General features: G+C 38.4%; 1 protein-coding gene and 1 pseudogene across 6 annotated transcripts in view; both read left to right on the top strand.

Annotated features, from left to right (window-relative positions):
* KIF4A (kinesin family member 4A) overlaps positions 1 to 21959 on the top strand; it is a 91902-nt gene that overhangs the window by 56097 nt on the left and 13846 nt on the right. For all 6 annotated transcript variants that reach the window (XM_033113369.1, XM_033113395.1, XM_033113386.1 and 3 more), the window contains exons 19-22: positions 4908 to 4991; positions 5612 to 5725; positions 15724 to 15879; positions 16003 to 16103. In XM_033113369.1, the coding sequence (XP_032969260.1) occupies positions 4908 to 4991; positions 5612 to 5725; positions 15724 to 15879; positions 16003 to 16103 (455 nt within the window). The remainder of the gene's footprint in view (positions 1 to 4907; positions 4992 to 5611; positions 5726 to 15723; positions 15880 to 16002; positions 16104 to 21959) is intronic.
* LOC117024429 (PC4 and SFRS1-interacting protein-like) lies at positions 7880 to 10285 on the top strand (annotated as a pseudogene).

Genomic DNA, 21959 nt, shown 5'->3' with positions numbered 1-21959 from the left:
TTCTTCTGTTTCATCCCCACAACTCCATGTTGAAGCTCTGTTTCAGGCAAGAGCAGCAACGAGGTCTGGGGATCCCTTCTTCTACCTAAGCCCCATGCTTAGGGGGAAGCTCTGCCCTGCTACAGAAGGCCAGTAATACTGGGGCCTGCTTACCCCGACCCATCTAATCATAGGATGCAGGTTCCATGTCAGGAAAGGCAAGCCAAGAAAAAGAGCGCCTACTGCCCTAGCCCAGAACTCTACTTATAGAACAGACATGTCACGCAGAGCAGTGGGAGCTGTCCACACTCCAGGTCCTGAGCAGTGGTGCAGAGGTTCTGCCCAGGGAGAGAGGCAGGACATAGCAACAGCCATAGGAATGCTGCCTTCCTTAAGGGGACTGACTTAATTTGGGGAAAGAGTTTGAAGAAGTTAAAGCCTAAAGGTGCTATCAACCAAGAATCTTATAGACAGCAGTTTTCTTTCAAAAATGCACACAATTCATACAGATGGTGTGTGACAGAATTGTACACTTGAAACCTATATCATCTTATTAACCAATGTTGCCCTAATACATTTAATTTAAAAGACACAAAAAGAAGGCAATAAAAAGAAAGATTTCCAGATAAACAAAAGCCAAGTGAATTTGTTTTTAGTTCTACCTTACAAGAAATACTAAAAGAACTTCAGACTGAAAGCAAATGATACCAGACAGGAATTTGAATCTGCACAAAAAAATAAAACAAAGAGTACCAATAAAGGTATTACATAGGTAATTCTAAAAGAGTTTAATTGCATATTTCTTTTCCTTTCTTCTCTTAACTGACTTAAAAAGCAATTGTATAAAATAATATGTATATAATCATATTGATGGGCCTATAACATATAGAAATGTAATATATTTGACAATAACAGCACAAAGGAGGTGGCTGGGAGCAAAGTTGGATTTGAGTAAGAAAATGACATCACATGATAACATGAATCTACAGGAACAAAAGATTAGAACCAGAAATGGTAAATAAGAACAAATTCTGTAAATATATATTTGAGTTCCTTTCATCTCAGTTTGTTTAAAGGACATAAAATATATAAAGTAATAATTGTAATAATGTATTTTGGGGCTATCTATATTATACACAATATACAATGTATGTTGATTTAATATGCATAACAATAATGGTACAAAAAAGGAAAGAGAGAACGGAGCTATATAGGAATAATGTTTCTATATCTCACTGGAATTAAGTTAATATAAATCTGAAGTAGATTCTGATAAGATGTTTAGCATAAGCACTGGAGCAATAACTAAGAAAATAACTCAAAGTATAGTGAAATAATCATTAAAGGAATTAATATGCTACACTACAAAATATTCATATTCACCTAATGTAAAAGAAAGCAGTAAAAGAATAATGAGCAAAACGATATGACAGAAAAGAAAAAATGAACTTGAAAACATAAAACCAGTGATATCAATAATAACATAATGTGAGTGGATTAAACAATCTAATCAAAAGGCAGAGATTGTCAGGCTGAATCACAAAAATCAAGGTCTATGCTATCTCTAGAAGATACATAATGGATTCAAAGATACAAATAAGTCGAAAGTAAAAGGATGGAAAAAAGATCTACCACTCAAACATCAACCATAAAAGAGCTGAACTGGCTATACAAACAAAATACACTTTAGATCACAAAATGTTACTATTAATAGAAATAAAAAGGAACATTTTATACAGATAAAACAATCAACCCATCAGGAAGATATAACAATTATAAAATTATGCACCTAACAACACAGCCCCAAAATACTGAAGCAAACACTGACAGAAATGAAGGGAAAAATAGACAAATCAACAATAATATTTGGACACTTCAATACCCCACTTTCATAATGGTTAGAACAACTAGACACAACCAGATCAGGAAGGAAATACATAGAAGACTTCAGCAATATTATAAACTAACTAGACCTAACAGGCATCTAGAGAATACTCCAACCGACAACAGCAGGATATACGTTCTTTTGAAGAGCACATGGACCATTCTCCAGGATAGATCATACGTTAGGTCATAAAACATGCATCAATAAATTTAAAAGGATTGAAATAATACAAAGTATTTTTCCAACCACAGTGGAGTTAAGTAGGAAATCAATAACAGAAACAAATTTGGGAAATTCACAAATCTGAGGAAATTAAACAACACTCCTAATTAAATGAGTCAACGAAGAAATCACAAGAAAACTTTGAGATGAATAAAACAAAGATACGACATACCAAAACCTATGGGATGCAGCTAAAGGGTACTTAGAGGGAAATCTAGTTGTAAATGCCTATATTAGATATGAAGAAAGATCTCAATAACCTAGTTTTATACTTTAAGACCTTGAAAAAAAGGAAAAGCAAATTAAACCCAAAGCCAGCATGCGGAAAGAAATATTAAAGGTTAGAGTGGAAATTAATGAAATAGAGAATAGAAAAACAATAGAGAACATCAATGAAACCAAACTTTGGTCCTTTGAAGTGATCAACAAATACTAACAAACTTTTACATACACTTTATACAAAAAAAAGAAGATTCAAATTACTGGAATTTTTTAGGAATAAAAGAGAAGGCATCACTACTAGTCTTTCAGAAGGAAAGGGTTATAAGGGAATACTGTAAACAATTGTATGCCAACAAATTAGATAACCTAGGTGAAATGGGCAAGTTCTTAGAAAGACAAAAACTACCGAAACTGACTGAAGAAGAAATAGAAAATCTTTACAGACCTATAACAGGAAATTAAGTTAGTAGTTAAAAACTTCCCAGAAAGAAAAGCCCAGGCCCAGATGTCTTCACTAGTGAGTTCTGCCAGACATTTAAAGAAGAAATAACACCAGATTTTCAGGAACTATTCCATAAAACAAGCAGAGGGAACACTCCCCAACTCATTATATGAGGCCAGTACTTCCCTGACACAAAAACCATACAAAGACATCCCAAGAAAAGAAAACTACAGACCAGTATGTCATGAATATAGACTTGAGAATCTTCAACATAATACTGACAAACTGAATCCAACAACATATAAAAAGAATGATACACCATGACCAAGTAAGGTCTATCTGGAAAAAAAAAATGTAAGCTTTCTTTAACATCTAAATATTGATATAATATCAGATCAGTAGAATAAAGGACAAGAACCACATAATTATCTCAATAGACACAGAAAAAAGCATTTGACAAAATCCAACATCCTTTAATGATAAAACAATCAAGAAACTAGGAATAGAAGGGAACTTTCTCATCCTGATGAAGGGCATTTATGAAAACCCTGCAACTAACATCATACTTAGTGGTGAAAGGCAGAATACTTTTGCCCTAACATCAGGAACAAACAAGACAAGTGTATCCACTCTTGCCACTTCTATTCAACATTGTCCTGGAGGTTCTAGCCAGGGCTCTTAGGCAAGAAAAATATGTATATAAAAGTCATCCAGATTGGAAAGGAAGAAGAAAAACTATCTCTGTTAGCAGATGACATTATCTTGCATGTAGAAAATCTACTAAAAAACTATTACAACTAATACACAAGTTCAGCAAAGTTGCAGCATATAAGTTCAATGTATGAAAATCAGTTGTATTTCTATACACTAGCAACTAACAATTTGAAAGTGAAATTAAAAAGAAAACAATTTCATTTATAATAACATCAATAAGAATAAAACACTTAGGAATAAACATAACAAAACAAGTATAAGACTTATACACTAAAAACTATAAAATATCATTGAATTAATTATCTAAATAAATGGAAAGATAACCCATGTTCATGGATCAGAAGACAATATTCTTAAGATGGAGTACTCCCCAGATTGATGTACAGATTCAGCACAATCCCAATCAAAATTCCACTTGGCTTATTTACAGAAATTCACATGCTGATCCTAAAATTCATATGGAAATGCAAGTGATCCAGAATAGTCATAGATCCAGAAAGAGTAATTTTGGAGATGTCACATCTATCACCTCACATAGTTACCCATTTTTTGTCAGTGTGTTGAGAACACGTAAGACATACTCAGCAAATTTCAAATATACAATATAGTATTCACTGTAGTCACTATGCTCTCCATAGATCCCCAGAACTTATCTTATAACTGGAAGTTTATACCCTTTGACTAATGTTTCTCCATGTTCCCCAACCCCAACTCCCTGGTAACCACTGTTCTACTCTGGTTCTATGAGTTCAACTGTTTTAGATTCTCTCTATAAGTGAGATGGTATGGTATTTGTCTTTCTCTGTCTGGTTTATTTCACTTAGCATAATGACCTCCAGGTCTATCCGTGTTGTCGCAAATGGCAGGATTTCTTTCTTGTTAATGGCTGAATAATGTTCCATTGTGTGTGTATATATATATATATATATATATATATACCAAATTTTCTTTATCCATTTATCTGGTGACAAACGTTTAAGTTGTTTCCATATCTTGGTTATTGTGAATAATGCTGCAATGAATATGGGACTGCAGTTGTCTCTTAAAGATACTGATTTTGACCAGAGGGTAAGAGGGGAGGTAGAAGAGGGTAAAAGGGGTCAAATATATGGTGATGGAAGAACTGACTCTGGGTGGTGAACACACAATGTGATATATAGATGATATATTGTAGAATTGTACACTTGAAACCTATGTAATTTTACTAACAACTGTCAGCCCAATAAATTTTATTATTTTTTAAAAAAGATACTGATTTCATTTCCTTTGGCTATATACCCAATAGTGGGACTGCTAGATTATACAGCAGTTCTATTTTTAATTTTTTGAGGAACCTCTTGTTTTCCATAAAGACTATACCATTGAAAGACTCTTTAGTTACATTATAAGGCTTTATTTTAGCTAGCTGAATAGCAATTAAAAGTCTGGCTCTTTTCTTCTCAGGACCGAAAGAGGCAATATGAACTGCTCAAACTTGAAAGAAACTTCCAGAAACAGTCTAATGTGCTTAGACGTAAAACTGAGGAGGTAAGAAAATCCAATCTGCTAGGTCAAGTGTATTGCTTAGATGCTGGCAAAGTGGTATCTCTTAAAGGAGCTGGTGTCCTAAGAAACCTAGGATGCTAATCCTGACCAGCAATTCCTAAGTCTTGATCCCTGTTGACGTGTCATGAACTGTGAGCAGATAAAAACCTGATGAAAATGGTACTGTTTAAATAAGGATTTTCTTCTAATTGGGCTTGCTTCTTTCCAAAACAACACAGAGTACTGTTCATATGTGACATTTCCAGACACTTTCAAGCCTGCGCCTATATACGATGTCAGAGGGGTAGTAGACCTGGGTGGGGGGGTTATCACTTTTTGAGGGGTGAAAATGTCTAATCACTATGTTGTTTTGTACACCTGAAACTAATAAAAAAAACTTTTAAAAAATAAAATGAAGAAAAAAAGAAAGAAAAAAAAGGAAACGTGTGCCTCCTGGACTCATATTGTTGACCAGTATCACGTACGTGGAGACTTACAAACTTGATTCCTATAGGAACACACACCATAGAATTTTTTTGTTTTTCTAGTTTACTCATATGCTGGAAATTCGAATGTTCTTTTTACCCTTCAATTCAACATGACTGTGAGCCATTTTTATTTAGGCAGCAGCTGCCAACAAGCGTCTCAAGGATGCTCTCCAGAAACAGCGGGAGGTCGCAGATAAGCGGAAAGAGACTCAGAGCCGTGGGATGGAAGGCACTGCTGCTCGAGTGAAGGTACAGACAGCTTGACTGGCCAGTTCTGTTGTGTATACTGGGGGTGGGAGAAAATGGAAGGTGCTTTTGTTTTTAGAGTTAACCACTGCAAAGCCAACGGTCTGCCAGAATGCTTTATTTCCTGAGGATATGATATCGTTGAGTGGCTGTTAAATACCAAGAGTAGTGAACCCTTTCTATCCCTACTCCTCTTGAGTTGAGGGTCACTTAATTTTTAAACAGTTTTATTGAGGTATAATTGACCTACAATAAATTGTACATGTTTGACGTGTACAGTTTAATAAGTTTTGACACAGATATGCACCCATGAAATCATCACCACAATCAATGTCCATCGGGACCCAAACTTTGTGTGTACCCCCCTTGTAATCCCTCCCTCCTCTGGACCCCCATCTCCAGGTAACCATTAATCTGCCTTTTGTCATTACAGATTTATTTTCACTTTCTATAATTTTATAAAAATTAAATCATACAGGGTTTTTTCTGGCTTTCATTCAGTTTAATTAGTTTGAGATTCATCCATGTGATCATGTGTATCGATACTTCTTTTTACTGCTAAGTGGCATCCCATGACATGGATGTACCACAGTTTTTTATTCCTGCACTTGCTGATGGACATGTGTATTATTTCCAGTTTTTGACTATGACAAGTATTGTACTGAACATCATGTGCATACGTGTTTTTATTTCTTTGGGGTAGGAAACCTAGGAGTGGAATTCTTGGCTTGTATAATAAGTATGTATTTTAACTTTTAAGCAACTGCAAAATTGTTTTCCAAAGTGGTCATACCGTTTTACATTCCTTTTAGCAATGCATGAGGGTTCCTGTTGCTGTGCATTCCCACCAATACTTAGTTTGAGTATCGTCAGTCTTTTTTAAATTTTAGCTATTCTAGTAGATGGGTAGTGGTGCACCACTGTATTTGAGTTTGCATTTTCCTGGTGACTAATGGTGTTGAGCATCTTTTCATGTGCTTATTTGCCATATGTATGTTTTATGAAATATCTGTTCAAATCTTTTCCCCATTTTTAATTGGGTTGTCTTTTTTTCTTATTTTTGAGTTAGTATTCTTTATATAGTCTAGATATATCCAACAAAGGACTTCTACGTCTTATAAATATTTCTCCCAGACCATGGCTTGCCTTTTCATTTTGTGACAGTGTTTTCTGAAAAACAAAGCTTTTTAATTTTGATGCCATCCAATGTATTGACATTTTCTTTTATACTTCAATGGTTTTTATGTTCTATTGAAGAAATTTTTGCCAAACACAAGGTCACTAAGATTTCCCTCTAAATTTTCTTCTAGAAGTTACATAATATTAAGCTTTATGTTTAGGTCTGTGATTCATTTTGACTTGACACCTTTGTGAAAATCAATTGTCCATAAGTTAATTTCTAGATTCTATTCCATTGATCTCTATGTCTATCCTTCTGGCGATACCAAAATGTTTTGATGATACTAGCTTTATAATATGTTCTGAAATCAGATAGTATAAATCCTCTAAAGTTGTTATTCATTTTCAAAGTTGGGAAAACTAGGTCCTTTACAATTCCATATATATTTTAGAATCAGCTTGCCAGTTTCTACAAAAATTCTGCTGGGAGTGTGATTAGGACTATATAGAATCTATAGATAAATTTGAGGAGAATTTACATCTTAACAATATTGGGTCTTTCAATCCATGAACATGGTACATCTCTCCATTTATTTGTCTTTTATTTCTCTCAGCAGAGTTTTTGTTTTCATTGTATAGGTGTTACAACATTTGTCGAATATATTCCTAAATATTTCATATTTTTATGATATTGGAAATCTGGGTTTTTTAAATTTCCATTTCCAACTGGTTGGACATACTTGCTGGTTCTTGTAGCTTTTTTTGTACAGTCCTTAGGATTTTCCACATATACGATCATGTCATCTGCAAATAGAGACGATTTTATTTATTCTTATCCATTCTGTGTGCCTTTCTGTCTTTTAACTATGTCTTGCCTTATTGCACTTGCCAATACCTACAGTAAAATATTGAATACAGTAGGTGAAGGAGACATCCTTGCTTTGTTTCACTCTTAGGAAAAAAGCATTCAGTCTTTCACCATTAAGTATGTTAGTTGTAGGACAGTGGCAGTGGTGGTTATGATTCAGAACCATTGAGATGCCTCTGCGGCAGCTGGTGGCATACGTGGCTTGCATGGAGGCGGGCAGAGGTAGCCTGCGCGCACCCGCGGCCCTGGCAGGTGTGTCAGGACACCCTGAGGCATCCTCCCGCTCCTGCCACCTGGGAGCCTCGGTCCAGTCCCATCTGTCCTCCCACATGCCCCTACCCCAACCTCTTGGTCTATACTGCCGCACCTCCTCCCTGGGCTTCAAACCCAGGCATCACCCTTCGCAAAACATGACTTGGCTATTTCAAACCTGGAGACCTCATCTTCGTCAAGATGAAAAAGGTTACTCTCATTAGCCAGCTCAAGTAGATGAGATTCCTGATGGAGCTGCAAAACCACCCACAAACTACCCTTTTTCTTTTTTGGAACCCATGAGACTGCTTTTTTAGGTTATGTTTCCTTACTCAGAAAATAAGGAAAAGTGCGGAAAACTAAATAAACGAAAAGACTTTAAGGAAGGTTTATGGGATATAGATAACAATCCGAAAGTGACATTTTCAAATCAACAGGCATCAGCTAAACTATCAAATGCATCATCTGATGTTAAATGTGAAGAAAAAAAAGACTAGTGTTTCAAAAGGAAGATACCGACCTTGAAGAAAAAGCCAGCAATGAGGATGTGATGAAAGCGATTGACGAAACCACTCCAAAAGCTGCCAGAAGAGGGAGAAAGAGAAAGGCAGAAAAACAAGTAAAACCAAGGAGGCAGGAATAGTGACAATAGCAATGTCACTGTTGGTCTAAAAGTGTGTCGTAAAAGAGGACAACCTGTAGCTATAGAAGTCAGGACTCCAAAACCAAGAGGCAGACCCCAAATGGTAAAACAGACCTGCCCTTCAGAGAGTTACATCTTAAATGAAGACAAAGGCAAGTAAATGGGGCAAGAGGAAAAACAACCTAAAAAGCAGCTTAAAAAAGATGAAGAAGGCCAGAGGGAAGAAGCTAAGCCAAGAGCCAGACAAGAAAGAGGGGAAGAAAGAAGTTGAGTCAGAAAGGGAAAATTTCGCTAAAACAGGGGTTACATCAACCTCTGATTCTCAAGAGAAAGGAGATGGTTGAGAAGGCAGAAAGAAGAGAAAAGGTGGAAGAAACTTTCAGACTGCTCCCAGAAGGAATAGGCTGAAAGGCCAACATGAGAAAGAAGCAGCAGATAGAAAATGCAAACAAGAGGAACAAATGAAAACTGAGTGACAGAATCAAGATGCAGGAAAGAAGCCAGAAATTAAGGAAGTGGAGAAGAAACAAGAAACATCAATGGATTCTCGACTTCCAAGGATACACGGTGAAATAAAGACTTCACTCTAAATTGACAACCTTGATGCGAAGAGATGTATCGAGGCCTTGGATGAACTTGTTTCACTTCAGGTCACAATGCAACAAGCTGAGAAGTGATTACAACACTGAAAAAATGATGGCGACTCAAAGTGACTCTGGTTATTATGGGAAAGTCTGCAGGGATGTACGAGGTGTGACAATTAAGTTCGCAAACTTGCCACCCTGTGTGCCACTGTATGTGGTCTGACAATTAAGTTTGAGAACTTGTTGCAACAATATTGCTAACCTTTTTAAATATCAGAGGAATTATTCATTATGAATTTGTACCAACCGGACAAACAGTTAACCAAGTTTACTATTTAGAAGTGCTGAAAAGGCTGCATGAAAAAGTTAGACGTGAGCTTTTCACCAACAATTCATGGCTCTTGCATCACGACAATGCACCAGTTCACATAGCACTATCTGTGAGGGAGTTTTTAGCCAGTAAACAAATAACTGTATTGGAACACCCTCCCTACTCACCTGATCTGTCCCCCAGTGACTTCTTTCTTTACCTGAAGATAAAGGAAATATTGAAAGGAAGACATTTTGATGACATTCAGGACATCAAGGGTAATACGACAACAGCTCTGATGGCCATTCCAGAAAAAGAGTTCCAAAATGGCTTTGAAGGGTGGACTAGGCACTGGCATCGGTGCATAGCTTCCCAAGGGGAGTCCTTCGAAGGTAACTGTAGTGATATTCAGCAATGAGGTCTGTAGCACTTTTTCTAGGATGAGTTCGCGAACTTAAGGGTCAGATCTCATATGTATAACGGGTTTAAGAACACGTTTTGGGTTGGTGAAGGAGATTCTGTAACCACACAAGTGCTGAATAAATCTCTTGCAGAACAAAGGCAGCACGGGGAAGCAAATAAAACCAAAGATCAAGGGAGGAAAGGGCCAGACAAGAAGCTAGAAAGGGAACAAACAGGTTCAAAGACTCTAGATGGGGGCTCGGACACTCAAGAGGGCAATCAGCCACAACGTAATGAGAAAGGGAAGGCGAGGCCAGCAGTAAGGAAAAGCCAGCCCGTGAAGAGAGACACTGAAGTGTCTCTGAAGGAGCTCTCCGCTAGATAACTAGGTTGACATGCCTGGGATGTAGACATATGGTGATGGAAGGAGAACTGACTCTGGGTGGTGAGCCCACAATGTGATATGTAGATGATGGATTACAGAATTGTACACCTGAAACCTATGTAACTTGACCAACCATTGTTACCCCAATCAAAAAAAAAAGTGCTTGAGAAGTTTCTAATGGTTTTGATTTGAGCTATTTAGACATCTGAAAGTTTTAAATTTTTACAAGCATAGGTTTTGATGTTTAAAACTTGTTTTGAGGGAGAAAGTCCCTTTATCTTTGTTTAAAAGTAATTAAACATTGCTTAATTGTACTTGTGCAGTATTAACAGCTACGTTACACAGTGAGTATGAGAGAAACTCCATTTAGGAAACGTTGAACTGCTTTTCCAGACATTGGTTGTAGTATATTTTCAGTTAGTGTGTGTGTGTGTGTGTGTGTGTGTGTGTATGTTCATGCATAATCAACAGTAGAAAAAAGTTACATTTCTAACACTGCTACTCGTTCGAGTATAAACCTTTCCTCTTTTCCCAAATACCGTGGGTTTTGTGCATAGGTTTTTACAAATCGTAGATTTACCAGACCATCTTTTGGCTGTTTGTGGGTTTTGTGTGGTCTGCCTGCCTTTTTGTACGACTACTAGATACCCAACCGACATTGAACCGACAATTCTACAAGGTACAAAACTCAAGTGAACTTTTGAAGGTAATTTAACTTTGTGGCTGGACATTCGGTGAAGTCACATGACTTTCCTGCGGAGAGCAGAAGGGGTGCCCATAGGAATGAGTCTGGCTTTAGGGTTCAGCCATCTAAGACCTTTACAGGCACTAGTAGCTGAAACTGAAAACTAAACAATGACAGTTTATTTTTGAGACACTTCTGAATGTTTTAAAAAGCCATGCTCACTAGGGAGGTCACGAAGTAGTGTCTTTTAAATTGGAGAACAACCGTGATGCCCGTGCAGTAAAGAAAAGTAAATGCTATGTAAGGAAGCTGCTTGCCTATGCGAAAACACAGCTGTATCACAAGGGAGTTTTTATTTCTGTGTCACGCACCTGACAGGATTGCAAAACGTGGGAACACTGGTTGCTCTGAGGCAGCAGACAACGTAAAGGAGTACTTTTTGGCAGTCTGTATATCCATGTATAAGACTAAATCAGGGTGAACCAAGGTCAGCACACAAAATTTAAGGGCCACTTAGAGAGCATCTCTAAGATGTTTGGATCAGCTCAGTTGGTGGTTTTAATACCGTGTTTCCCTGAAAATAAGACCTAGCCGGACAACTAGCTCTAATGCGTCTTTTGGAACAAAAGCTTATATAAGACCCGGTCTTATTTTACTATAATATGAGACCGGGTCTGTAACATAATGTAATATAATATAATGTAATGTAATGTAATATATAATATAATATAATATAATATAATATAATATAATATAATATAATAATACTGGGTCTTATATAATATAATGTAACATAATATAAGAGTGGGTCTTATATTAATTTTTGCTCCAAAAGACGCATCAGAGCTGATTGTCCAGCTAGGTCTTCTTTTCGGGGAAACAGGGTAGCTAAAGACACTTCTCATGTTTTGAATCTATGAAGATGGGAAAAAGGCTTCTAATACTTCACTGTTTGCACATGACATGCATTGTATGTTTTGACCTCTGGGATAATTGTTCTCATCCACAGACGAAAAGTTTGAATCATTTCAATAACTGGAGTTTTGCTTTTGAGAGCTCTTACAGTGGAACCTAGGACCAACCCACTGTTTAGAGGGAACTCTTGCTATTATATGTTTGGTTGTTAGTACAATTAAAATCTGGACAGATTTATTCTAGGTAAGCCATAAGTGTCAACATGTAAACTTGTTCCGATTAAAGAATTTTTCTATCAAAATAAAGTATGTTAGCTGTAGGTTTATTGTATATGTTCTTTATCAGGTTGAACAACTTCCTGTCTGTTTTAGTCTGCTGGAAGTTTTTACTATGAACGGATGTTGGGTTTTTTGCAAAAACTTTTTCTGAATCCTATTGAGATCATCTATGGTTTGTTTTCACTCTGTGGGTATGGCAAATGACACTGATTTTTTTTCTGGTTTATTTTATTAAGGCATAACTGACATATAGTAAAATTTATCTTTTTTTAATTAAAGTTTATGTGACGTAAAGGTGATGTATTACAGAATTGTACACCTGAAACTTACGTAATTTTAACAATTGTCACCCCAATAAACTTTAACTAAAAGATTTACCTTTTTTAGTGTACAATTCTGCAAGTTTTTACAACATGTACAATTGTATAACCACCACCACAATCAAGATATAGAATAGTCCTATGATTCCCCCCAAATTCCCCTATGCCCCTGTGTAGTCAGCTCCTCCCACATCCTGGCCCTTGGCAAACACGGATCTGTCCTGTGTCATCATTGTTTTCCCTTTGCATCAGTGTCATGTAAATGGAAACACAGTCTGGCTTCTTTCACTCAGCATAATACATTTGAGATTCATGCATGTTGTTACCTGTAGTTTGTACCCTTTTTTTTTTGGCTGAGTGGTATTCCATTGTACGGATGTCCCATAGTTTATCCATTCACATTTTAAAGGATATCTTCGGGTTTTTTCCCCAGTGTTTGGTGATTATGAATAAAGCTGCTATTAAAACATTCACATACAGGTTTCTGTAAACGTAGGTAATCATTTCATTTGGGTAAGTACCTGGAAGCGGGTTTGCTGGGTCACATGGTAAGTATATGTTTCACTATGTAAGAAATTGCCAAATTGCGTATCTAGTTGTTCATTGCTGGTACATAGAAGTACAATTGCTTTTTTTATATTAACTTTTATCTTCTGACTTTATTCGTCTAGTAGCTATTTTACAGATTCTTTGGGATTTTCTACATAGACAATCATGCCATCTGTAAATAGTATTTTATTTCTTCCTTTCTAACCTGCATGTCTTTTATTTCTTTTACTTGCCCTACTTACTGCATTGGCTAGGACCTTCTGGATGATGTTGAATAGGAGTGGTAGAAACCCACTCAGTCTGCCACCGTTAAGTATGATGTTAGTTGGAGGTTTTTCATAGATGCCCTTTATCAGGTTGAGGAAGTTCTTATCTGGTCTTAGTTTACTGTAAGTTTTTATTCTGAGTGGATGTAAATTTTGTCAAATACTTTTTGTCTCTAGTTTGTTGATTTAGTGAATTACTGTGATGTTCAAATATAGAACCAGCCTTGCATTCTTTGGATAAACTCCTCTTGGTTGTGATATAGCATCCTTTTCATGTATTGTTGAATTCAACGACACGTGAAATTAAAATTTTACTAATCTAAAAATTTTGTGTAAAATTTTGCATCTGTGTTCCTGACGGATATTGGTCTGTTGTCTTCTTAGATTGTCTTCATCTGGTTTTAGTATCAAGGTAATGCTGGCCTCTTAGAGTGAGCTGGAGAGTAGTCCTTCCTCTTCCATTGTCTGGAAGAGTTTGTATAGATTTAATATAATTTCTTCCTTAAAAGTTTGGTGCAGGGCGGCCGGGTGGCTCAGTTGGTTAGAGCGCGAGCTTTTAACAACAAGGTTGCCAGTCCAATTCCCATGTGGGATGGTGGGCTGTGCCCCCTGCAACTAAAGATTGAAAATGGCGACTGGACTTGGAGCTGAGCTGCGCCCTCCACAACTAGATTGAAGGACAATGACTTGGAGCTGATGGGCCCTGGAGAAACACACTGTTCCCCAATATTCCCCAATAAATTTTTTTTTTAAAGTTTGATGCAATTCATAAGTTAAGCCATCTAGGACTAAAGGGTTTTTTGTTCATTTTTGCTCTTTGTGGGGAGGGGTGTTAAATAAAATACAAATTTTTAAATAGATATAGAGTTGTTTAGATTATATATTTCTTCTTGAGTGAGCTTTGGTAGTTTGTGTGTTTCAGGGAACTTGTCTGTTACATCTAAGTTGTCAAATTTATTGGCATGAAGTTATTCATGACATTCCCTTATTATCCTTCTAATGTCTATAAAAGCTATACTAATGTTATCTATCTCATTCCTGTTATTGACATTTTGTGTCTTTTCTCTTTTTTCCTGATCAGTTTGGCTAGAGGTTTATCAAAGAACCAGCTCATTCTTACAAATGGTAAATTTTATATTATGTATATCTTACCACAATAAAAAAAAATACCTAAAAAACCCCAGCTCATTAATTTCCAGTCTTATCTCTATTATTTCCTTACTCCTTTGGGTTTAATTGGCTCTTATTTTTTTTAGTTTCTTAAGGTAGAAGCTGAGGTCATTCACTTGAGTTCTTTCTTCTTTTCTAATATAGGCATTTAATGCTATAAATTTCCCTTTCAGTACCCTTTAACAACATCCCACAAATTGTGATCGTTATGTTTTCATTTGCATTCAATTCAAAATACATTCTAATTTCCCTGTTGATTTCTTTTTTGACACATGGGTTATTTAGAAGTGTGTTATTTAGTTTCCAAATGTTGGAGGATTTTTTTCCAAGTATCTTTCTGTTTTGATCTCTAATTTAATTCCATTGTGGTTACGGAACATACTATGTATGACTTGAATCCTTTTGAATTTATTAAGACTTATTATGGCCTAGAATATGGTCAGTCTTGGCAAATGTTCTATGTGTACTTGAGAAGAATGTCTATTGTGCTGCTGTTGGATGGTGTTCTATAAATGTCAACCATGTCGATTTCATTGATTGTGCTGTTCATTTCTACTGTATCCTTGCTGATTTTTTACCTACTTGTTCTATCAATTATCGAGAGATGTGTATTGAAATCTCCAGCTTGGAATTATGGATTTGCCTTTTTGTCCTTGTACCTCTATCTGGTTTTCTCCATGTTTTTTGAAGCTCTGTTACTAGAGGCATAAACAATGAGGATTAATTGATCCCTTCATTCTTATAAAATGATCTTTTTTATCCCTGGTTGTATTTGTTCTGAAATCTACTTTTTCTGCTAATAATATGGCCCCTCCAGCTTTCTTTCAAGTAATATCAGCATGGTATATTTTTTAATCCATTTAGTTTTAACCTATTTGTACCTTTGTTGGATTACTCTTAGCATGGTATGTCTTCATCAAAAATGAAAGTGTTCTCAGGGATGGTTACTTTTTTGAAAATTGAATTTAGTTAATTTTGTTTGCTTAAAAATATTCCATTCGTCTACTTTAAAGATTAAGAATGGATATCTATTTGTTAAATAGTGCACACAATCAAAATATACTTCAATTCTATATTATAACTAGATAAGGACAAAGGTTAAGGAGAAAATGAAGAAGGTAAAGACAGAGTATATAGAAATCTGACTTCTAGTTACTTGGGCTCTGGTCCGAGTGAACTGAAGTCTGGAGCTAAATCTAACCCCCAGGATAGAGGTTCCTCATCCCTAACCCAATGGCACCGATTTCTCTTCTAGAACTGGCTTGGAAATGAAATTGAGGTTATGGTCAGTACTGAGGAAGCCAGGCGCCATCTGAATGACCTTCTTGAAGATAGAAAGATCCTGGCTCAGGATCTGGCTCAACTTAAATTAAAAGGGGAGACTGGGGAGAACCCACCTCCTAAACTTCGGGTAAGTGCCCTTATGCAAATATGTGACCAAATATCAGACTGCAGTACCCAGGAACCCTCACGACTTTGGAGGATGACTTTCCTCGTAGCATTTCACCCTCATTCCCACTATTCTTCTTTACAGAGGCGCACTTTCTCATTTGCTGAACTGAATGATCAAGTTTCCAAGTCAGAGGATTCCATTACAAAGCAGATTGAAAGCCTGGAGACTGAAATGGAGCTCAGGTAATGGGACCATCTCTAGGGCGTTATGAAAATGTATGCTGGAATCAAAATAGAACCTATCAGTTCAGTGATTCAGAAGCTTTGTGATGGGGAGAAACAGGAGAAAGAGGAGATTTTTGGAAATACACACTTCACTAGACATGTTAGATACATTTTCTCGTTTAGTCCCTCCCTGTGAGGTATACCGGATGAGGTATGTACCATTCTTCTCACTCTGGCGATGTAAACTTAAGTTCAGAGATCCTAAGGTATACACTAAAGGTTCTGTCGAACTGGGAATTTGGGACCCGCTTCGTCTGCTCCAAAACCCAAGCTCGTTATGCTGCGCCATAATTTTTTTTTATTAGTTTCAGGTGTACAAAGCAACGTAATAGACATTTAAACCCCTCATAAAGAGATAACACACCCCTCAAGCTACTACCCCTCTGACATCGTATATAGCTGTTACAATACCATCGACTATCTTCCCTATGTTGTACTCCACATCCTGTGACTGTATATACCTATATATGTAGTTATAGTTGACATTCAATATTATTCTACTTCAGCTTCAGGTGTGTAGTGCATTGGTCAGGCATCTACACAGTCTATGACATGATCCCCCTGATAAGTCCAGTGCCCATCTGGCACCTTACATGACCTTTACAACATTGTTGATTATATTCCCCATGCTGTATTAACTACCAATTTGTATTTCCTAATGCCTTCACCTTTTTCACCCTGCCGCCAGCCCCATTCCTATCTATCACCCCGATAGATCTAGTACCTATCTGGGACCATGCCTAGTTATTACATTATTATTGACTATATCCCTTAATGTTATGCCCTACATCCCCATGACTACGGTGTAACAACTAATTTGTACGTCTTAAGCCCTTCCCCTTTCATCCATCCTTAACCCCCCTCCTATCTTAAAGACGTCCCTCTAAGAGTCCTTGTAATACTGGTTTGGTGGTGATGAACTCCTTCCGCTTTTTCTTGTCTGGGAAGCTCCTTATCTGTCATTCAATTCTAAATGACAGCCTTGCTGGGTAGAGTAATCTTAGTTGTATGTCGTTGGGTTTTCATCACTTGGAATATTTCTTGCCAATCCCTTCTGGCCTGCAAAGTTTCTGCTGAGAAATCAGCTGAGAGTTGTATGGCGTCTCCCTTGTAAGTAACTAACTGCTTTTCTCTTGCTGCTTTTAAGATTCTCTTTGTATTTGGCCTTTGGCATTTTAATTATGGTGTGTCTTGGTGTTGGCTTCTTTGGGTTCATCTTGTTTGGGATTCTGTGCTTCCTGGGCTTGTATGTCCATTTCCTTTACCAGGTTAGGGAAGTTTTCTGTCATTACTTCTTCAAATAGGTTTTCAATTACTTGCTCTCTCTCTTCTCCTTCTGGTACCCCTATAATGTGAATGTTGGTAAGCTTGATATTGTCACAGAGGCCTATTAAACTCTCCTCAATTTTTTGGATTCTTTTTTTCTTTTTGCTGTTCTGGTTGGGTGTTTTCTACTACCTTATCTACTGCTACATCGCTGGTTGGATCCTCTGCTTCATCTAATCTACTGTTAATTCCCTGTTGTATATTCTTCATTTCCATCATTGTATGCTTTATTTCTGACTTGTTCGTTTTTATGGTTTTCATCTCATTTTATGCTTCCTATGCTCTCCCTGAGATCATTGGGCATTCTTCTAACCAGTGTTTGGAACTCTGCGTCTGATAGATTGCTTATCTCCATTTAGCTTAGTTCTTTTTCTGGAGCTTTGTTCTGATCTTTCATTTGGGACATGTTTCTTTGTCTCCCCATTTTGGCTGCCTCCTTATGTTTGTTTCTATGTATTAGGTAGCGCTGCTATGTCTTCCGGTCTTAGTAGAATGGCCTTATGTAGTAGGTGTGCTGTGAGGTTCAGTGGTGCAGTCTTTCTGGTCACCTGAGCCACACGCTCCAGGTATGTCCCTTGTGTGGGTTATGTGTGCCCTCCTCTTGTAGTTGAGCCTTGGTTGATAACTGCACGTCAGTAGGAGGGACTGACCCTTGGGCTCACTTGTTGTGAGGACTGGCCATGACTACAGTGGAGGTGTTGGGGTGCAGGAGCTGATCTTACAGAGCAGGATCTGCCTCAGAAGGACTCTGGTGCCTGCCCAATGTACCCTTGGGTGTATCAGACTTGGAGGTGGCTGGATGATGCTCCAGCTCATGTTGAAGCTGGCCACTGTGGGCACCAGCCCCAGGACCACCTTGGAGGGAATCTGCTGTAGGTCAAGTTCAGCCACAGCACATGCCCCACCGTGAGCCACCTGGCAGGAGGCACAAAGAAATCCACAGATGGCTGCTGCCCGTGCTGTGCTTGGAAGCTCCTCGAGAGGCCAAGCCGTGAACCACGGCCTGCTGCTGCTACTGCCGGCTTAGGGCTGTTCAGTCAGAGGTACAGGACACACTTAAGCCAGATGCTGCTTGTCTGGGTTCCGTGAACCTTTGAGAGTCTAGGAAAGTCTGCAGCTTGAGCCAAGGCAGGCGGTCTGCATGAAAAAGCCACTGGAAATGGCCTGGGTGTGCCTGAAAGTTGGGCGGGGCCAGGTCTCAAATGTCCAGGGTGGGGCAAATGAACAGCGGAGACCCAGAAATGGCAGCCACCTGTGTTTGCATGCCGGGAAGGGAGAGGGCTCAACAAAGAAACAGTGGCCTCCACCAGCTTCACCGTCCAGGAGAAAGTCACCTCTTCTCCAGCCCCCATCCCAAGCCAGACAACTCAATTCCCCCCCCATTTGTCCCTGCTGCCTTTCCAGCTGCTGCCCCAGCACTGGAGCTCAGAGTGAGTGATTCCATTGGTGGGTAAGTCTGTGCACAGTCCCTTTAAGAGGTGCCCCTGTGAATGCAGCTGCCCTCATTCTCACTCAGTCACAATCTCCGCTGGTTTTCACAGCCAGAAATTATGGGGACTTCTCTCCCCAGCACTGGAGCCCTGGGCTAGAGTGAGGCTGGGATCTCTCACTCCTTTAGGGGATGGGGGGACCCCCACAGCTGAAATACCACTCCTGATCTTTAATGGTCACATGCAGGTGTGGGACCAGGCTCTTCTGTGTCTCTGCCCCTCCTACCAGTCTGGACGTGGCTGCTTCTGCACGTCCTCAGTTGTAGGGCTTCAGTTCAGCTTGATTTTAGGCGATTCTCAATAATGGTTGTTTTGTAGATTAGTTGTAATTTTGATGTGGTTGTGAGAGAAGGTAAACACAGCGTTCACCTACTGCGCCATCTTTGTTGTCTTCTGCACCACAATTTTTGATGCAGTATTATCTCTGAAGTGTAGAACTGACCAAAAGCAAACTTTAGAGGAACTCAAGAAATGATATCAGAAAAACAACAATGTAGAAGGAGGAGAACCTTAGCGATCATCAGCAAAGTGCATTAAGTATAACAAATAGGCAAAGTTATCCTGAGCAGTAAGTGAGATTGGTAATAAAGTACATTACACAGTGCCTGGCATGTTAGAAGCGTTCGATGAATGTTCTTTTCTTCCTCCCTTCCTGGCTGTGAGACCAGAAGTAATGCTACACAGCCTCTCTGATCACTGTTACTGTCTTCTAAGTATCTGAACTGTAGAAGGAACAGAACTTTGACGGAGATTTTAGTGTCTTAGGATAATAGAATTTTATTGCCCAGAAGACCTTGGAGGTCATTTAATTTGTTTTTAGCAACACATACCATCTGTTAATCTTTGGATACATCTGTAAGTCCCTCAGCATTTGAGTTTCTGCTTTGTGCTGCACTGGATGCAGTTAGGATATATAGAAACCATGGATGGTGTCACCTTTGCTGTCAAGTGGAAATAGTACAATGTGTTGGAATCATTTGTTAACATTTCGGGAATGTTGTAAACCATTGACAGCTTACAATTGATTATGGTGAATGTATTTACACCACAGAAACTAGCAAAAGCTACAAATCAGGTCTGGTTTTTTAAGTGCTGGGGCTTAAACATTTACCTACATAGCTCTGTGCATAAGTAAATGATTACTTAAACAGAGGGCAGCTGCCAAGTAGAGGGCAATTACTTGGTGACAGAGGTGAGTTTAATCAAGAGGTTTTTCCTAAATTTTGAAATAGCGAAGGGACATGAATTGTCAGAGAAGACAGGAAAGGGCATATGATAGACAACAACTTCTTCCAAGAAGCTCTCCGTGACTTTTCATCCCTCACTAGCCTTCCTCTTCTCTGAACTCCTTCAGAATGTACAGTATTCAATCATGTGATGCAGGTGATGTGTTATCTATGTTTATATTTATTAATTGTTTCACATTAATGAGTCTTGTCACCCTAGAAAGATTGTAAGATTGTTGAAGGAAAGGACTGTATATTAGACCAGGGTTCTCAAACTGTGGTCTGCAAACTCCTAAGGGTCTCTGAGACCCTTTCAGGGAGTGTGAACAATCAAAACAATTTTCATAATATTAAGACCTTCTTTGCCATGACAGTGCAAAAGCAACAGTGGACAAAACTGCTGGTACCTTAGCTCGAATCAAAGCCGTGCCACCAACCCATACTAGTGGTCACTGCATACTTGAGCAGCACACACTGTCTCACTGTCTTTTTAAAAAGCCCATCTTACGTAAGAATGGCTTCGAGAAAGCAGTAAGAACTGATCATTTCCTTACGTCTAGACCCTTGAGCTCAGCGCTCCTGAGTATCGTGTGTGACAGACCATAGAGGACACATAAAGCACTTGAGCTGCATGCGGAAGTCTGGCAGTTGTCTCGGGGGGAAGCATGTGTGCGGTTGTTTGGAGGGAACCCAGCAAGCCTTTGTTCACGTGCAGTAGTATCCTTTCTGCTCGAAAGAACGACGGACATGAAGGCTCCAGTTATTCAGACTTTGGTACCTGGCAGACATTTTCTCGGAAATGAACCGAGGGAGCCTGTCGCTTCGAGGAAGACAGCTGACAGTGTTTGTCACCGAAGGGAAATGGGAACTTTCAAGTGAAAATCAGAATTTCAGAAAATGTGTCTTCGCCAACATGGGCTTGACAGTTTTTCTTAACTTTTCTGACGAGACCAGTAGTGATAGTAACAATTGTACTCTTCTGTATTGTATAATGAAATGTGTTAACATTTGGAGGCTCTGCATGAGTCAGTGTTGTCCAAGAGACATGTTACAGAATCGTGTATGGGTAAAAGATCCATTCAGATTGCAAGATAAACCAACAGAGTTTAATGTAAGAGAATAAGAAAAGTGTATTAATAATGGTTTCAGGTTCCACGTTTCAACTCACTCTTAAGGAACTGTCACTTGTTGGGGTGGGTGTAGTCTCCAAGAAGAATAGCCACAGTTATCTGAAAAGGTATTAAGATGCTCCTCCCTTGTCCAGCTTCTTGTCCATGGGAGGCCAGATTGTCTTCATTCACATCCCCCCAGAACATGTCACAAAAGACTGAATGCAGAGGGACATGTGAAAATCCAGCTGTCTTCTACCAAGCCAAATATTACAGAGCTTTGTAAAAAAAGGAAAACAATCCCTCTCTTCTCACTAAATTATTATTATTTTTTTTTGGAAAATGTTATTTTTCATAAACTATGTTAATGTATAGTGGATTATTGTTGTTTTACGTGACTCAATATTTTTTCTCAGTTTTGCTTCCTAATACATGAATATCTATAGGTATAACATATATATGAACAGACTTTCTTAGAGGTCCTCAATAATGTTGAAGGGTGTAAAGGGGTCCTGAGACCTAAAACTTTGAGAACTGCAATGTTAGATTATTCTCGTACCCATCTTCTTTATAATACCTTACATAGCACTGCGTCACGTAGTAAGTTCGAGAAGGAAGCTGTTAATGAAACTGAAATGTGTAGACCTTGGTCTCGGGCCATAC

The sequence above is a fragment of the Rhinolophus ferrumequinum genome, chromosome X (genome assembly GCF_004115265.2).
Source record: "Rhinolophus ferrumequinum isolate MPI-CBG mRhiFer1 chromosome X, mRhiFer1_v1.p, whole genome shotgun sequence".
Lineage (NCBI taxonomy): Eukaryota > Metazoa > Chordata > Mammalia > Chiroptera > Rhinolophidae > Rhinolophus > Rhinolophus ferrumequinum.
Note: the sequence above shows the minus strand (reverse complement) of the source record. Positions and strands in the feature narration are given on the sequence as shown.